The sequence below is a fragment of the Cyprinodon tularosa genome, unplaced genomic scaffold (genome assembly GCF_016077235.1).
Source record: "Cyprinodon tularosa strain WSP-4 unplaced genomic scaffold, ASM1607723v1 ctg333, whole genome shotgun sequence".
In the NCBI taxonomy this organism is placed as follows: Eukaryota; Metazoa; Chordata; class Actinopteri; order Cyprinodontiformes; family Cyprinodontidae; genus Cyprinodon; species Cyprinodon tularosa.
Window position 1 is genome coordinate 1,027,745 of NW_024039045.1, and position 13,676 is coordinate 1,041,420.

Here is a 13,676-nt window from a genome sequence, read left to right on the forward strand (position 1 = left end):
CTGCAAGGTTTTTAGAGGCAAACATAAGAGCTGTACATTTACTTACTGAAGTTTTTGCCTATTCTTCTTTACAAATTAGCTTTTGATCAGTAAGAATGAAAGTAAGACTCCAAGCATCAAATTTCAGGAATTTAGTGATGGATTGGACAAAGCTCTGTGACATCCTCAAAGCCTGAGATATTGTTTGATAACCTGCCTTAAACTTCCCCACCACCCTCTCTTCAATCCACTAACCACATTTCCTGATTGTTATAATGCTACTTTTGAGAAGATCTGAAAAATTAATTAAATCACAACCAGGTGAACTTAACTAATCAGGTCCCTTCCACAGGCAGCTATAACACTGGATTTTATTTAGGGGTATTGGAGGAAATGGGGGGGGCTGAGACAAATTCAAGACACTTTTCAGATTTTTGATTTAAAAACCTCTTCAAACCGTGTTTTGGTCAGTCTGTCGACAATCAAACACTATAAAGCGTTCACAAATGTAAAAATGCAAAGTAAAGCAGGTAACATTTTATAACCAGCTTTACTTTCTAAAGGAGAGTTGACATCATTCCCTGTTACTTGATTCTTGACTTTATCCAAATATTGAGTTAGTTTTGAGGTAAAAGTCTTTATAAATGGCTGGGATCTATTTTATTTATTTTTACATACTATCTGCTTAATTTATCGAAAGACATAATAAAAAAACTGAAAGGATGCTTTGATAAGAATTTATGCAATGAAGAATATATGGCAAGCTCAAGAGAATTTTGCGTTTTACACATTTATTAAATAGCAACGGTATAAATTAATTTCCAATAAAAATCCATTACATCCAATAAAATAAGGCAACAATGGTGACACGCCAATATTTACGCACAGGGCTTCAAGTCCACACACACATACACAAAAATACAACATTTCAGTTAAAATGGCGGAGGATCAGAAAACCATAAGCCAAAAATAAGAAGATAAAACATTTCAAGTCCTTTTAAGTCTGCGATTATATATATATATATATATAAAAAAAACTCCCTACCAATTTCAGCAGAAGCAGATTTAATGAATATTATCTTATCCCCACAACCATAAGCATGTTTGACACTGTAGTAAAAAAAAATGCAGCCGCAGAGCTTTCTTGTTTAAAGAATTTAAAACATCAGTGATAATTTGAAAAAATATATGTTTTCCTCCCCTCCTTCAGATCGAAAAGGATTTGGGTTGGATGCATCCATACCGTAAAAAAGGACGTGCGTAAAAATAAAAAAGCAAACATAAAGGGGGCTCGTGCAAATAAACATAACTCCCATTATTTCTGCTTTAAAATAAAATGTTAAAGTAGAAAGGTTGAACATATTTTGGGAAACTGACATTCAGCTGCTTACCAGCGCTGTTTCCCTGCGGCTCCGAAGCTCAGATTGCGCATGCGCGCAGCCAGACAGTAGCTGATCGCTTTGATTTTAATTCTTTAGCAGAAACACCATCTTTAAAAGCACCTCAGCCAATATGTTCAGGTTTGTCTAGCAATTGCAAACCGGTCAAAGTCTTCATTGCCAAGTTTTAAATTAAGGTAAGTTTCCAGAGCACAGCTGGATGTTTTTCCTTCTGCTAAAACAATTTTCATTTATATAATTAGCACGATATATGTCACGTCGATTTTGCTGCCATTTTTTTTTATAAATAAAGCACACCATTAATTTTATTAAGATCTTTATTTGAACATAAAAACAAGCTTATCTTAATCAGGAGCAAAAATAATCTGGACAAGAAAATGATGCTGCATTCAGAAAACAATCCACACACTGAGGCAAATGAACAATATCAAAGTTGAGCTGTGAATGAAACCAGCTTTAAACAAAGAAACTCGGCATGAGAAGTGTTCTTTAACTCTTTAAGGAAAAAAAAAAAAAAAAAAAAAAAAAATTGGGGATAAAATAAAAAACCCAACAGGACTTTAGAGCATCAAAGAAAACTTAACATTGCAATGTAGGCATTTTCTACATATTATTCACTGCCTCAATCGACTTATAAATTAAGCATGTAGGGGACATGCATCCATTAACAGAGCTCATGTTCAATCTATAAAAAATTATCCTTAACAACCCACATAAAATGCAAGCTATTCAAATGTAGGAATAATTCTTCTTACAAGCAAGATAGAAAAAAAATAAGGTTACCCAGGAGACAGAAAAAAATAATAAAGCTTCAATATCAGACAATTCTTCCTCTACTTTTAATGTGGGTAGAAAACAAAATATCCTGCTTTGCATAATAATCTAGGGTATTATAGTGAATGCTACCCAGTGTACCGATAGCAGATTTACGATTGGTGAACACTTCTGAGAAAAACAGATTTCTATGGGGAAAGTAAAGGTTTAAATTTAAGGGATCGGAGAAATTCTAAACTGGAAGACAATTATGAGATATTTCCCAGATGAAAGTTTTAATACCAACTCCAAAAAAACAGCCCTGATAATCAGCATTTATCATCTGCATGTCAAAACACACTTTTAAAGAGGGAAGGGAAACAAAGTAAGGAAGCAGAGACATGTGACACTGCTTATTATTTACAGCCTTATAATAAAACTCAAACAACTATCAAACATCTAATCCTGAGAGGCTGATCTAGATCTTGAACAAGACCTTGAGCGGGAGACTGAGCGGGATGCTGAACGCTTCTCTCTGGATTTAGAGCGACGTTCTTCTTTATGTGGGGATGGAGAGCGGGAAGCAGATTTGGCATCACGCTCCTCCATGCCATTTTCCACAGGGGAAGGTGAACGGCTGCGGGACTTCTTGTCAACAGCAGCATCCATCTCCTTGGATCTGCTACGAGAATCCCGCTCTGACTTAACTTTAGAGCGGCTCTTGGAACGTGACTTGGAGCGGCTCTTAGAACGTGACCTGGAGCGGCTCTTAGAACGTGACTTAGATTTCCGGTCAGCTGAACGGGACTTGTGTGACCGTGAGCGAGATTTGGACTTGCGGGAGCCAGAACGGGATCTGCGGGAGCCAGAACGGGATTTCCGCTCTCCTGACTTGGAACGAGACTTCCGGTCAGACCTTGAGCGAGAACGATGCCTTCTCTTGTTGCTTCGGGAACGAGATCTGATGGCGATAACGACAAATAATTAGGATAAAGTTTTGTATATTTGCCTAAATTAAGAAAAAGATTCTGAAGCTCAGTTTGCTTTCAAGTTAATATTCAATTCTAAACTGACCTGGAGTGAGACCTGGAGTGACTCCTTGAGCTTCTGCTGCGGGAGCGGCGTCGGCTTCGAGATCTGACAACATGAGTCAAATATATGACTTTTCAGAAGAAGCTTTTAATAAAACATCAATTCTAGGTTTAGAAATTGATATGAGTATTCCAACCTGGAGCGACTCCCAGAGTAAGACCTTTGTTTGCGCGGTCTGTCCTCCACCAACCGAATCTTGCGCCCGTTGATGTCTGTGCCGTCCAACTTGTCCAAAGCTCGTTTCATGTCAGAACGGGTCCGGAACTCAATCACCCCCTCATTGGTTCGTTCCTTGTGGGCGTCTGCATAAGTCACCTCACCTGCCTGACGCATGAAGTCCTTAACGAGACAGAATACAGAGAGAAAAAAAAAACATAAATAAAACACAAGCTCAGAGTTTCAATCTTTAAATGTTGCTTAAATGAAAGACAGAAAAAAAAAAATCCTTTACCTTGAGGTCCTGCCAACTGCAGCGACTTGACAAGTTTTCCACAATAAGACGGTACTCTGTACGGACTGGAGGTCCATACTTGTCTCTTCCAGAGCGGCTCCTGCTGCTGCTATAACCACTACCTTTAAAGACGATAGCACAGGCAAACATTTTTTAGAGCAAACAAGATACAAACAGCCAAGAAAATTACGAGTCTTGACTACTGAATGAAAATAGGCCAGATCAAACTGGGGAATAAATTGAAATACGAGTCCCCCCAATCCCTATTACCTTCTGAGAACTTCATATAAGAGATTTAACAGGAACTGCAAAGACTTTTAAGTCTTTAGCATTTAGATTATAAAGATGTTTACTGCTGCAAAGAACACCACTGCTTCCATTTCCAGCAAAACAATGCCTTTAACTAATATTTCATATTGAAATATTTTAGCTGGACAGTGATGTTCTTTCATGTTCTCTGAACCCTGTAACAAAGAGAGAGGAGAATTCCACATTGTCTTTGGTCAAGGATGCTGGTGGACTGAATTGAGCCTAAATGGTACAGTGAAATTTGTACAAGTATGTCAACTGATATTTTGCCAGATGCTAGTCAATCCCACTATCCTTTTTTGTTTCCTTTTCAGTTTTGCACTTACAAATTTTCTTTAGATTGTACGTTGTCAACTACAGCCGATCCAGTCATGTTTGCTGTCAACATAAAAACCAATGGCAATCCTCACCATCACCCCTGGTCTATTGGCAAAAGGCTGCTGTCATCATGGCTTCCGGTAAGGTCAGCCAAGGATCAAGGGGGGCAAAGGTCACACACACATTGTAAGGTGAAAGCCAAGGCCAAACGGGACAGGCAGTCATCTTAGCCAGTCATCTTTAGCCTCAATGGACTCTCAGCCTCAGCCCGCAGCTGGACTCTTTCAAATTGAAACATCAAGGACTTTTGTTAATGTTTAATATATTGGAAAAAAATATATATAAATAAATGCTAAAATTAGCAATGCACAAATTAAGAAAAATGTTAGTTAAAACCTAACCTCAAACAATGTACATTTGCTATATTTATTTTAATTACATGTGAAATAAATAATTTATAAAATATTAGAAAGATTTTACCAACAGAAAAAAAAATCCCTAATACACTTAAGAGCATTTTAGCTCATCACCAAGCCTGACTTGCAGTTATTTGCCCATTCCCATTAATGCACCAGGAGGAGCAAAAACCTACAGGTCAGCGACTATTAATGGATTCGTTATCTTTAGAAAAAAAAGTCTGATTTGAGCTACATAAAGATAACGAAGTAAACAAACTGATTTCATTACGACCACAGAACAGTTTGGCGAAATAAAAGCATTGCTTTTAGTCCAACTATTGCTTATAAAAGTAAAGACACTAAGTAAAAGAATGTAATATACTTTATGCATATAAAAAAAGCATGCTTTAAACGGTGGTATCCAAACGTTTTAGCTATAAAGCAACAATGTTAACCTGAAGAAATTAACTCAGGCCAGCTGGATGACAAATGTGCAAAAAAAAAAAAAACAGTTAAAAGGCTAAAAACATCTTTTGAAATCTACACCTTAACATGACACCGATGTAAAAGGGGAATTAATATCTGCCAGTCCAGAGTGTACTTACTGCGCCCTCCGCCCCAGTAACCCCCACCGTAGCCGTCTCGATCTCTTCGTGGGCCCCGGGCATGCTCGACGATCACACGCTCTCCACATAGCTCCTTTCCATTCAGCTCATACACGGCATCGTCAGCGTCCCGGTTGTCTTCAAACTCCACGAATCCATAGCTAAATAAGATGAAACATTATAAAAATAGACAAGCAAATCATATGTTGATGAATAACAGCTACATGTATGCATTAAACATCAAGCCAGGCAAGCTTAGTCCACGCTAGCTCTAATATAGGAACTACAAAGCCGCCATATTGGCCATGAGACCTTTGCTATAAGGGGTCGAAAAACGGTTAAAATGTGTTTCCGATTCTCTCTCTTAGCCCTTAACAATCATCGCTTTACTGTTTTAAAGCCAAATGTAGAAGCTGAAAAAAGAAGCTTTGATATTACAGCGTTAACAATTTCAGTCAGTCGTAGCAGCGGTTCCAAAGCTAATAGCATGTTCAAACAGTTAGCAAAAACTCACCCATTTTTCAGGTCTATTTCCATCAGTTTTCCATATCCGCTGAAGAAACGCTGAAGGTCCTTTTCGCGAACTTGATAACTTAATCGGCCAATGTAGACTCGGGGCATGTTTAGGATTTTTAGCCAAGCCTAATGTTGTTCTAGAGAGTTCTTCCAAACGGCTCCTAGTGTTGGTCCAGTTGCGTCACCCACAACCTTTTAACAACCATTAAGAACGATTTCGCTCGAGGCCAATGCCAGCCAATAAGAGTAACGGTCGACTGCTGTACTTCCGGTATGGGATCTTCAAAATAAAAGCAGGTTTACCAATCATTGATTGAGCATAATTTCTGTAAATCTTTAATATCCGACATTGCTGCTTCTAATTTGTAATCGGTTTTATACACCCAAAGATCTGAATTTAGCTTTGAATGGAATAGAAATCCAATCTATTGAGATGAGGTATAGCTGCGCTATCACAGAAACGTGGATTTTAAGGGGATGCATTGATTTGACAGAATGAATCCAGTCTGAGCTGATGGATGGATTTCAATGAATGCCCTGACAAAGAAAACATGCGATTCATGCTGCTTAGAATTTTAGCTTAAGAGAAATTTCTCTACCAGAAGGAAGCAAAAAAAAAAAAAAAACCTACCAGACAAAATGTGATGATAAATTAAAGAGCATTTTTTACCCTCAGTACAAATAGAGAAAGCATGGTAAAAACTGGAAATGTTACATAACCATCTGAAAAAAGCAGTTTTGAAACATTAAGGTGCAATTTTTAAATAACCATATTTTCCAATCAAAAAAAAAAAAAAAAAAAACTTTGAAAAGAGCATGTATATTTGTGGGAAAATTGAGAGGAAAAATACATTTGCTTAGAGCAGATCCAAATCTCAGAACTCTTATGTGCAAAGTTGGTAGAGATTAAAATCCCAAAAGGCCAGTAATGCTCCAAATTACTGAAGTGGTTAATACAAATTATGGATTTTATTTATTTTTTTTACCTCATATTTCAAATTCCATACCATTTATTTCTGATAATAAAATGTCATTGAGATAATCTTGACATTTAGTCTAGGATATTGCTCTTTGGGATCTCACTGCCTTTGAAAATAAAATTTGACACAAGAAAAGGTAATGGAGAGAGAGAGAAAACATTTTATTTACGTAAAAACCCGGTTTTAAAATAACTGGTCCGACCAAACCCACAACAGGCTCCTACAAAAGCAGAACCGACATGTGGCCTGCTGCACATGAACCGACTCCATGTTCTGGGTAGATTATAGAGTAAATCTCGTTACCTTTTCAGTAAATACCAACCAGCAAGAATTAAACCAGGAAGTTTTTTTTTTTTTTTGTTGTTGTTATAAACCAAATTAAACCAGCTTTTGACAATTTTAATTTTAAATTGTTCAAATCAAACTAATAAAAACATATTGATTTAATCTTTAGAAATCCTCAACACAACAAAAGTACTCTGACTGTATAGATTCCTCCTTCAACAGAGCAGTCATATTCACCCTAGCTTCTGTTTGTCCAAAAGTTTTCAAATATTTATATTTTACTATAAATCAATGTGGTCAGACTTCTTCGTCACTAATTTGGCTTAAAACATTAATAACAGCCCTGTCAATAAGATCTTTATCAGTAAGCTGCATAGAAACCTAAATAGTTTTGTGATTTGGGCCAAAATTAAAACTGCTATAGCATTTAGTTTAGCCCCAGTGAAGAATATAGATGGACATCAGAAGAGGCAACACTCTGGAGGTGGATCAGCCAAGTTTAACACAACTTGACCGGCTGTGGTGTTAATCTATTGTCTTCATCTCTGTGTGTGAAGTGGGAGAAGAAAAAAAGAATTCAAGCTGTGGTCAATCAAGCTTTTCTTAAATCCAGAAAGCACAGCAAATGGAAAAAGTTCTAAGTGGCAAAGGGTTCATAGGGTAAACGAAACAAATGCACTCAATCCAGTGGTGTTTTCTGGTGAACATCACCTGCTTTACAGCACCTGAACCTATCTGTTGCTTTTGTATAATCTCTCCCTCCCCTCCTACCTGTACAGGCAATGAAAACTAAACAGCCAAACTCCCACAGTTCGATTCAGAGAGTTCTTTATGCAAATCATCAAGGCCGTTTGGACCCCAGCTTCTGGGAAAAGGAGGTCATAGGGAGAGGGATGGGGCGAGGGCCAGGTTTCTTGGCCTTTAGTTGGCTTTGGCGCGGAGCTGCGCTCTCTTGCCCGTCACAGCCTGGAAGCCAGTCTTGATGCTAGCGACAGAGCAGCGGGAGTGGCACGTCTCACACTGCAGAAAGTAAAGACGAGTGTCCTTCTGCAGGATGGTCTCTGGGGAGCGGCAGGTGTGACACGTCACGTATTCCTCTGCAGGAAAGAAGGAGAAAAAGAAAAAACAACCTTAGGACAGTCTGGAAAAAATAACCTGGAAAACAAATGCATGTGGCAAGACAATCTTACGACTACAATACCCACAATCCAATGCCCAACATCTTCATTTGCAAATTTGAGCTTAAACAGGTAAAAGTTTGAAAATACTGGAAGGACTGGAATACTGTTCAGGGTATTTACCAAGTACTGCTGCTCCTTCTGCTTTTAAATGTTCAACTTTATTTTCTAAATATGTTGTTAGGAACAGAATCAAAGGACATTTTAAAATGAATCAAACCTTGCTCTATTAGAGCCCACTCCTTCCACACTTTTACATACAACCCCCTATTTTGATAAATTATTTGGATTACTTTTCACTACAGGTTGAATATTTTATACTTTCTTCAGCTAATCTGAGCTCAGACAGCATTTATACATTAAATGCAATCCTTCTGGTTCACATTTATAAATATGAACTCCTAGTAGGGCAAAAAGTGAATATAAATCTTTCCAACTTACTGATATATCTTCTCAACACGTTTTCTATCTGTTTCTGTTGAAATCTGCCTTTGATCACAAGTTGGTTATTTCCATCTATAGAGCCGCTGTAATAAGAGACAAAAAAGGAACAATCAATGAAATGCACACACTCACACACTGGCAAAGGTGTATTCACATTTACAACAACAAAAAAAATTTTCTACCTGGTTCCCAGCTCAGCCAGCAGAAAAGCGAGAAGATGTTTAGGCTGACGATGCAACCTGTGAGGAACAAAGAGGAACAGGGGGTGATTTTCCTCAACGAGGGTCATGGGCAGAATATACCAAGGCCGGTTGTCATGACTCACAGTTTGCAGATATCTGTGAAGTTGACAAAGGACGTTTTCTTGGTTCCCACTCGGACCACCTGAGGGGGCTTCATTACAAATTTCCTCTTCTCTCCAGCCACCATGTCTGGATTTTTTTCCCTCATGATGTTGAAAACTCTGTTTAGGAGCTGCGATGAAAACAACATAAGCTGATAATCAGTGATGGGCAGTAGCGCCGCTACATGTAGCGAAGCTATTAGTTTAACTACATTTTCCAGTAGCTTGACCGTAGCGTCGCTGCTTTATTTATCAAGTAACGTTCCTGTAGCGACGTTATTGTTTTGATCAAGTAGCGACGTAGCGTCCACAAACGCTACAAAATCCAGGGCAAAACTAAGAAATGAAACCAGGTTTTCTATTTCTAAACAACAATCAGCCACAAAACTACTGTAAATAGCAGTTTCAGCTGACGCTCTTATAAGTGGCGTAGTAGCACAGGCACACTCAGTAGGGTTAAACAAGCGCACCCTTTCCGAGGCCGTCGTTCTATTGGCTGGAAAGGTTGCTAGGCAACGATCCAACTGCAGTCTGAGAGAGCAAAACAAATCCGCAAGCAGAGCCTACGGGTTTGCGAGCGTAACAGAGCGCGGTTTGTGCGCGAAGAGAAGGAGGCAAGCGAGAGGAGAAAATATCTGTGCAAGAAGGATTAAATCTGAGAGAAGAAACAAAGATTTGAGAAAGAAGAGAAAATATTTGAGAGAGAGCGCATGTTTTGAGTGTGAGCATTATAAGTTTTGAGAGCAAGAAGATGAAATTCTTTTCTCTAATTGAAGTTATGTGCTCTTGCATTATGGCAGGATAATTCTCCCATATCTATGTGCCACTAAGATACTCTAATTAGAGAGCAGTAGTGAAACTTCCATATTGTATTTTCATGGCCTAGTTTACCTGACAGGATGTTTACATAAATCTGTTTTAGGCTGTGCACAGATAAGATTTTTTATGGAGGAACAGCTCTACCGTATATAAAATAAATACATAAATAAATAAATGCTCAATAAATAAATAAATAAGCATTCAATTAATTGCCTCCAAAAATACAATGAATAAATATGTAGGTAGAAATTAAATTATATGGTGAGACACAAATATATGTATCTCTTAATTAGCTTCTTTATTTTTTCACCTTCTTTTGTAAACAGTTTTGTTTGTTACTTGAATCAACTGTTTAATTGAGGTCTTTTGTAGGGTTTTGTTTTCCCTAGAGATGTCCATTGAATGCAAACTCATAGCCATGTCTCGGTGTGTAGAACACTACACAGTACCTTTAATTTGGTTCTAAAAACAGCAGATTGTTTACTAGTTTGTCTACTAGTAATTACTTTAGTTTTTATTTTAATATGCTGATCATAAAGCAATGTTTACACTGTGTTATGTCATTGGCTGATCTTTAATAAATATTTTAACCATTGCATCAGACTCATTTTGAATTGATATTAGGTTGGTACAACGTTAAGTAGCTTCTGATGTAGTTAAGCTACTGTTAACATATTAGTGTAACTTAGCTTGCTATAATTCTTTAGGTGGTAGCTTTTGTGTAGTGAAGCTTAATTTATTGTTGAGTAACTGATAGCTTAGCTCACTACACTGGACAAGTAGCTTGCCCAACACTGCTGATAATATCCTCCACAAATATCACAAGAATTGGTCATAATGCTGACATTGGCTATGTGTAATCTCCTTGTTTCACCGCCAAATAGAATATTTCTTTGGCTCAGAGCCTCTTTTCCTACTTTTTTTTTATTGTTGGAGCGAGTAGAAAAAAAAAAAAAAAAACTACAGCAGCTATCAAGTTTGTTTTTTTCCTGTCTAGTCATGTGCTTTAGTGTTTAAAGGTGCGTCAATTACAAGCAGTGCTGAAAGAGAAGTTATTAATTTCATATACACACACTACTATTCCATTAAATCACCCCTAATTTAGCACTTCAGTTTTAAGCTTTCCTTCCAATAAAGAGCTTGATAAAGCAGATGTTGTTTGCTCATGTGGTGTTTTCCACGTAGAAACTACCTTTTCCTACAGTGAGATAATGCTACACACAAAAAACTATTTGAAATTCATCACTACGCAAACGTCTCAAACCACGTCTTGTTTGGTTTTCCTTGGCGACTGCAGCAGACAGTCATTAATACTGAGCCTGGCTTTACTGGAGATTTCTTCTCACTAATCACAGTTAGAACATATTTTCTAGGAAGGGAGGGACTGATGCAATCACCTGCATTAAATGATCAAATATATCCGACAATGAAATCACAATGGCTATATGATGGCAGTGTTAGAATGTAGCAGTTTTATCTGGACTGAATCAGATTCTAGAAAAGGCAGTATGAACTTCCGCTGCTTGGCCTTGAGATAATCGTAAAAACCACAGTGCAACTACAGTACTAGGCTCTGTTATTTTCTGCTCGGTCCTACCTCATCATACGTGTAGTCTCTTTCAGTGCCCGCCCACGCTGGTCCAGTAGGGGAAATGAACGAAATCCCATCGTTGTTCTTACCCTCATCATCCTCCTGAGCTGCAAACATAGTATAAAAACCTTGTAACAAAAGGCCGCCTGCTTTTACTACTTAAGGAAGGTCTTTAGGATTTCTACCATCATCTTTTTCCAAGGACTCTCCCTCGTCAAAGTCGACTTTCTTTGACTTCTTCTTCTTAGGGAGCTTCAAATCTAGGCTGTCCTCCTCGAGCTCCTCGGTGGGCTCTCCCTCGATTTTCAGTTCCTGGTGTGATTAGAGTCATTTAGCAGGAGTGCAAAGGAAAAAATAAATGGAATAATTGTGCAGACAGAAGTGAAAAAGGAGTTTATTGATGACTGACCTTTAATCCTTCTTCTACATCATTCCCAAAAACTTTTGGTTTCTTCTTCTTCTTTTTCTTTTGGTTGAAGAAGTTGAGATCATTCAAATCATCGGACAGTTCTACAAAGACAAACAAACAGTTAAAAATCCAGCCACATGTGCAATAAAAATAAAACCAAGGGAAACGTTAAATGACTCTCGGTCTCACCCTTTTTTCTTCCTTCATCTTCATCGAAATCCACCTCCTTGTCTTCTCCAATCTCTGGCTCTGCCTCCTTGGCTTCCACCTCTTTTGCTTCTTCTCCTCCTACCCCCTCACCTCCTTCCTCATCCAGCATGAAGGGCTTCTTCTTCTTTTTCTTCTTCTTAGTCATGTTGGGATCGAAAATCATCTAAAAAGAGACAGGAAACCAAAACATAAATTCAAAAAAGATTTCAAAGAATGTTCAAGCTTTGTAGGTTATATATTTTTGATTTCAATTTCCTGAATACTCCAGACTTTAATTTTATTGAAAGTTCTTTTGACCCTTAAAGTATTAATAAAAGGCAGATTTTTCTGATAGGATCAGTCTTGAATTACTGAAACAGCAAAAAACACAAGGCAGGAAGCGGAGTAAAAGGAGGAAGTTGGGACAGTTTGTGGAATAAGAGATAAACTGAGAGTCTGCTGACAGGTGGGAGGATTTATGTGGGAGTTGAATGGATGAATGTTCCAACAGAGTAACAAGTGAATGAGTGGACCCAGATGGATGGATGGAAAATGTCAGGACAATTATTGAGACAGAAGGATGGAAGAATCCTTGGATGCACTGCAGTTTTCCATTTTTTTTTTCCTCTGAAAAAACTTTCTAAAAACAAATTCAATTATGTGATTTTTTATTTTTTAAGTGCATCACAGTACTGGCATCAATAAAGGTTTTATTTTAATTATATTAGATTGCCATCAGACATGAAAACAAGGTGCATTTGTTTTGTTATTTCATTCAGAAAACAGCTAGAAAAGCAACATTTGGTTAATTTACTAACAAAAGGGCATAAAACAAATATTAAAGTGTATAAAGGATGCAATCATATATACCATCACAAAGGAAATATATATTAAAATTAATCTGAAATAAATACAAGGCTGGAGCTAAGCTTTTATATCATATTCTTCAGTTAGCATACACTAAGCTATGAGATACAACAGTAACCTATTATGAAATACATAAATTTTAAGGAATTTAGCTTTATGAATGAAACATTTTCAAAGGATGATATTAGTATTAATAATACAGTGATTGCTTAATAAGCTACATTTGTATAGTTGATCGAAATGAGCCGTTAGCATCGCCGTTTCTGCTTAGCTAACATTAACGGTTTGGTTTGAAGAATCCAACGATGAAGACAAGACGGAATTACGAGCTACAGTCTATAACAATCATCTCCACGGTGCGATAAACCTCGGTTCAGCTGCCCATTTAATTTATTTTTAATAAATATTAACAGTGTGTGTGGTTGGTCGGGCCGCTGTTAGCCCGGTAGAAACAGCCATGTGAGAGCTGCCACGGACAGGGAGGGGAGCTGCACTCCCAAGGCCCAAAGTCATCATTAGGGACCGAGAAATCATCCATCCAACTCCCCAGGCGGTACCACTCCGACACGGATAAAACGCCGAACAGCCCGGAATTTCTTACCTCGTCTCCTGACATGTTTGCGGCTTGAAATAGAAGAAAATTCAGTCAACGGTTCTTCTTCTACGATCACTACCACACGTCTGCGCCAAGATATTTCTTGCATCAGCGCTGGTCAACTACGCGCATGCGTGAAGTCGCCAAACCCTGAC

General features: G+C 37.9%; 2 protein-coding genes across 3 annotated transcripts; both read right to left on the reverse strand.

Moving 5' to 3' along the window:
- Positions 1 to 1,678: 1,678 nt before the first annotated feature.
- On the reverse strand, positions 1,679 to 6,058 carry LOC119789242 (serine/arginine-rich splicing factor 6-like). 2 transcript variants are annotated; one of them, XM_038294059.1, is made up of 6 exons: positions 5,820 to 6,058; positions 5,333 to 5,466; positions 3,676 to 3,797; positions 3,361 to 3,563; positions 3,207 to 3,269; positions 1,679 to 3,093 (listed from the first exon to the last, which is right to left on the reverse strand). In XM_038294059.1, the coding sequence occupies exons 1-6, from the start codon at positions 5,924 to 5,926 to the stop codon at positions 2,592 to 2,594; spliced, it is 1,131 nt and encodes a 376-aa protein (XP_038149987.1). In that variant the 5' UTR covers positions 5,927 to 6,058; the 3' UTR covers positions 1,679 to 2,591. The 2 variants fall into 2 exon arrangements, with proteins under 2 accessions (XP_038149987.1, XP_038149986.1); XM_038294058.1 differs by having other exon boundaries at positions 5,306 to 5,466; positions 5,820 to 6,056.
- An 880-nt stretch (positions 6,059 to 6,938) lies between these two features.
- Positions 6,939 to 13,671, reverse strand: eif2s2 (eukaryotic translation initiation factor 2, subunit 2 beta). Its single transcript, XM_038294066.1, has 9 exons — positions 13,528 to 13,671; positions 12,060 to 12,243; positions 11,871 to 11,971; positions 11,647 to 11,773; positions 11,468 to 11,568; positions 9,034 to 9,182; positions 8,891 to 8,947; positions 8,706 to 8,791; positions 6,939 to 8,183 (listed from the first exon to the last, which is right to left on the reverse strand). Exons 1-9 carry the CDS (start codon positions 13,540 to 13,542, stop codon positions 8,008 to 8,010), a joined length of 996 nt encoding a protein of 331 aa, XP_038149994.1. The 5' UTR covers positions 13,543 to 13,671; the 3' UTR covers positions 6,939 to 8,007.
- Between the last annotated feature and the right edge of the window lie 5 nt (positions 13,672 to 13,676).

Bases quoted from the DNA above. Each gene is read 5' to 3' on its own strand.
- LOC119789242 (XM_038294058.1), bottom strand. From the start codon at position 5,926: ATGCCCCGAGTCTACATTGGCCGATTAAGTTATCAAGTTCGCGAAAAG. The intron at 3,798-5,305 runs GTAAGTACACTC...TCGTCTTTAAAG, and splicing joins TTACTGGGGCGGAGGGCGCA to GTAGTGGTTATAGCAGCAGC. The intron at 3,564-3,675 runs GTAAAGGATTTT...TGTCTCGTTAAG, and splicing joins GCAGTTGGCAGGACCTCAAG to GACTTCATGCGTCAGGCAGG.
- eif2s2 (XM_038294066.1), bottom strand. The intron at 11,569-11,646 runs GTAGAAATCCTA...CTATGTTTGCAG, and splicing joins GTCCTTGGAAAAAGATGATG to CTCAGGAGGATGATGAGGGT. The intron at 8,792-8,890 runs GTAGAAAATTTT...CTCTTATTACAG, and splicing joins CTGGCTGAGCTGGGAACCAG to CGGCTCTATAGATGGAAATA.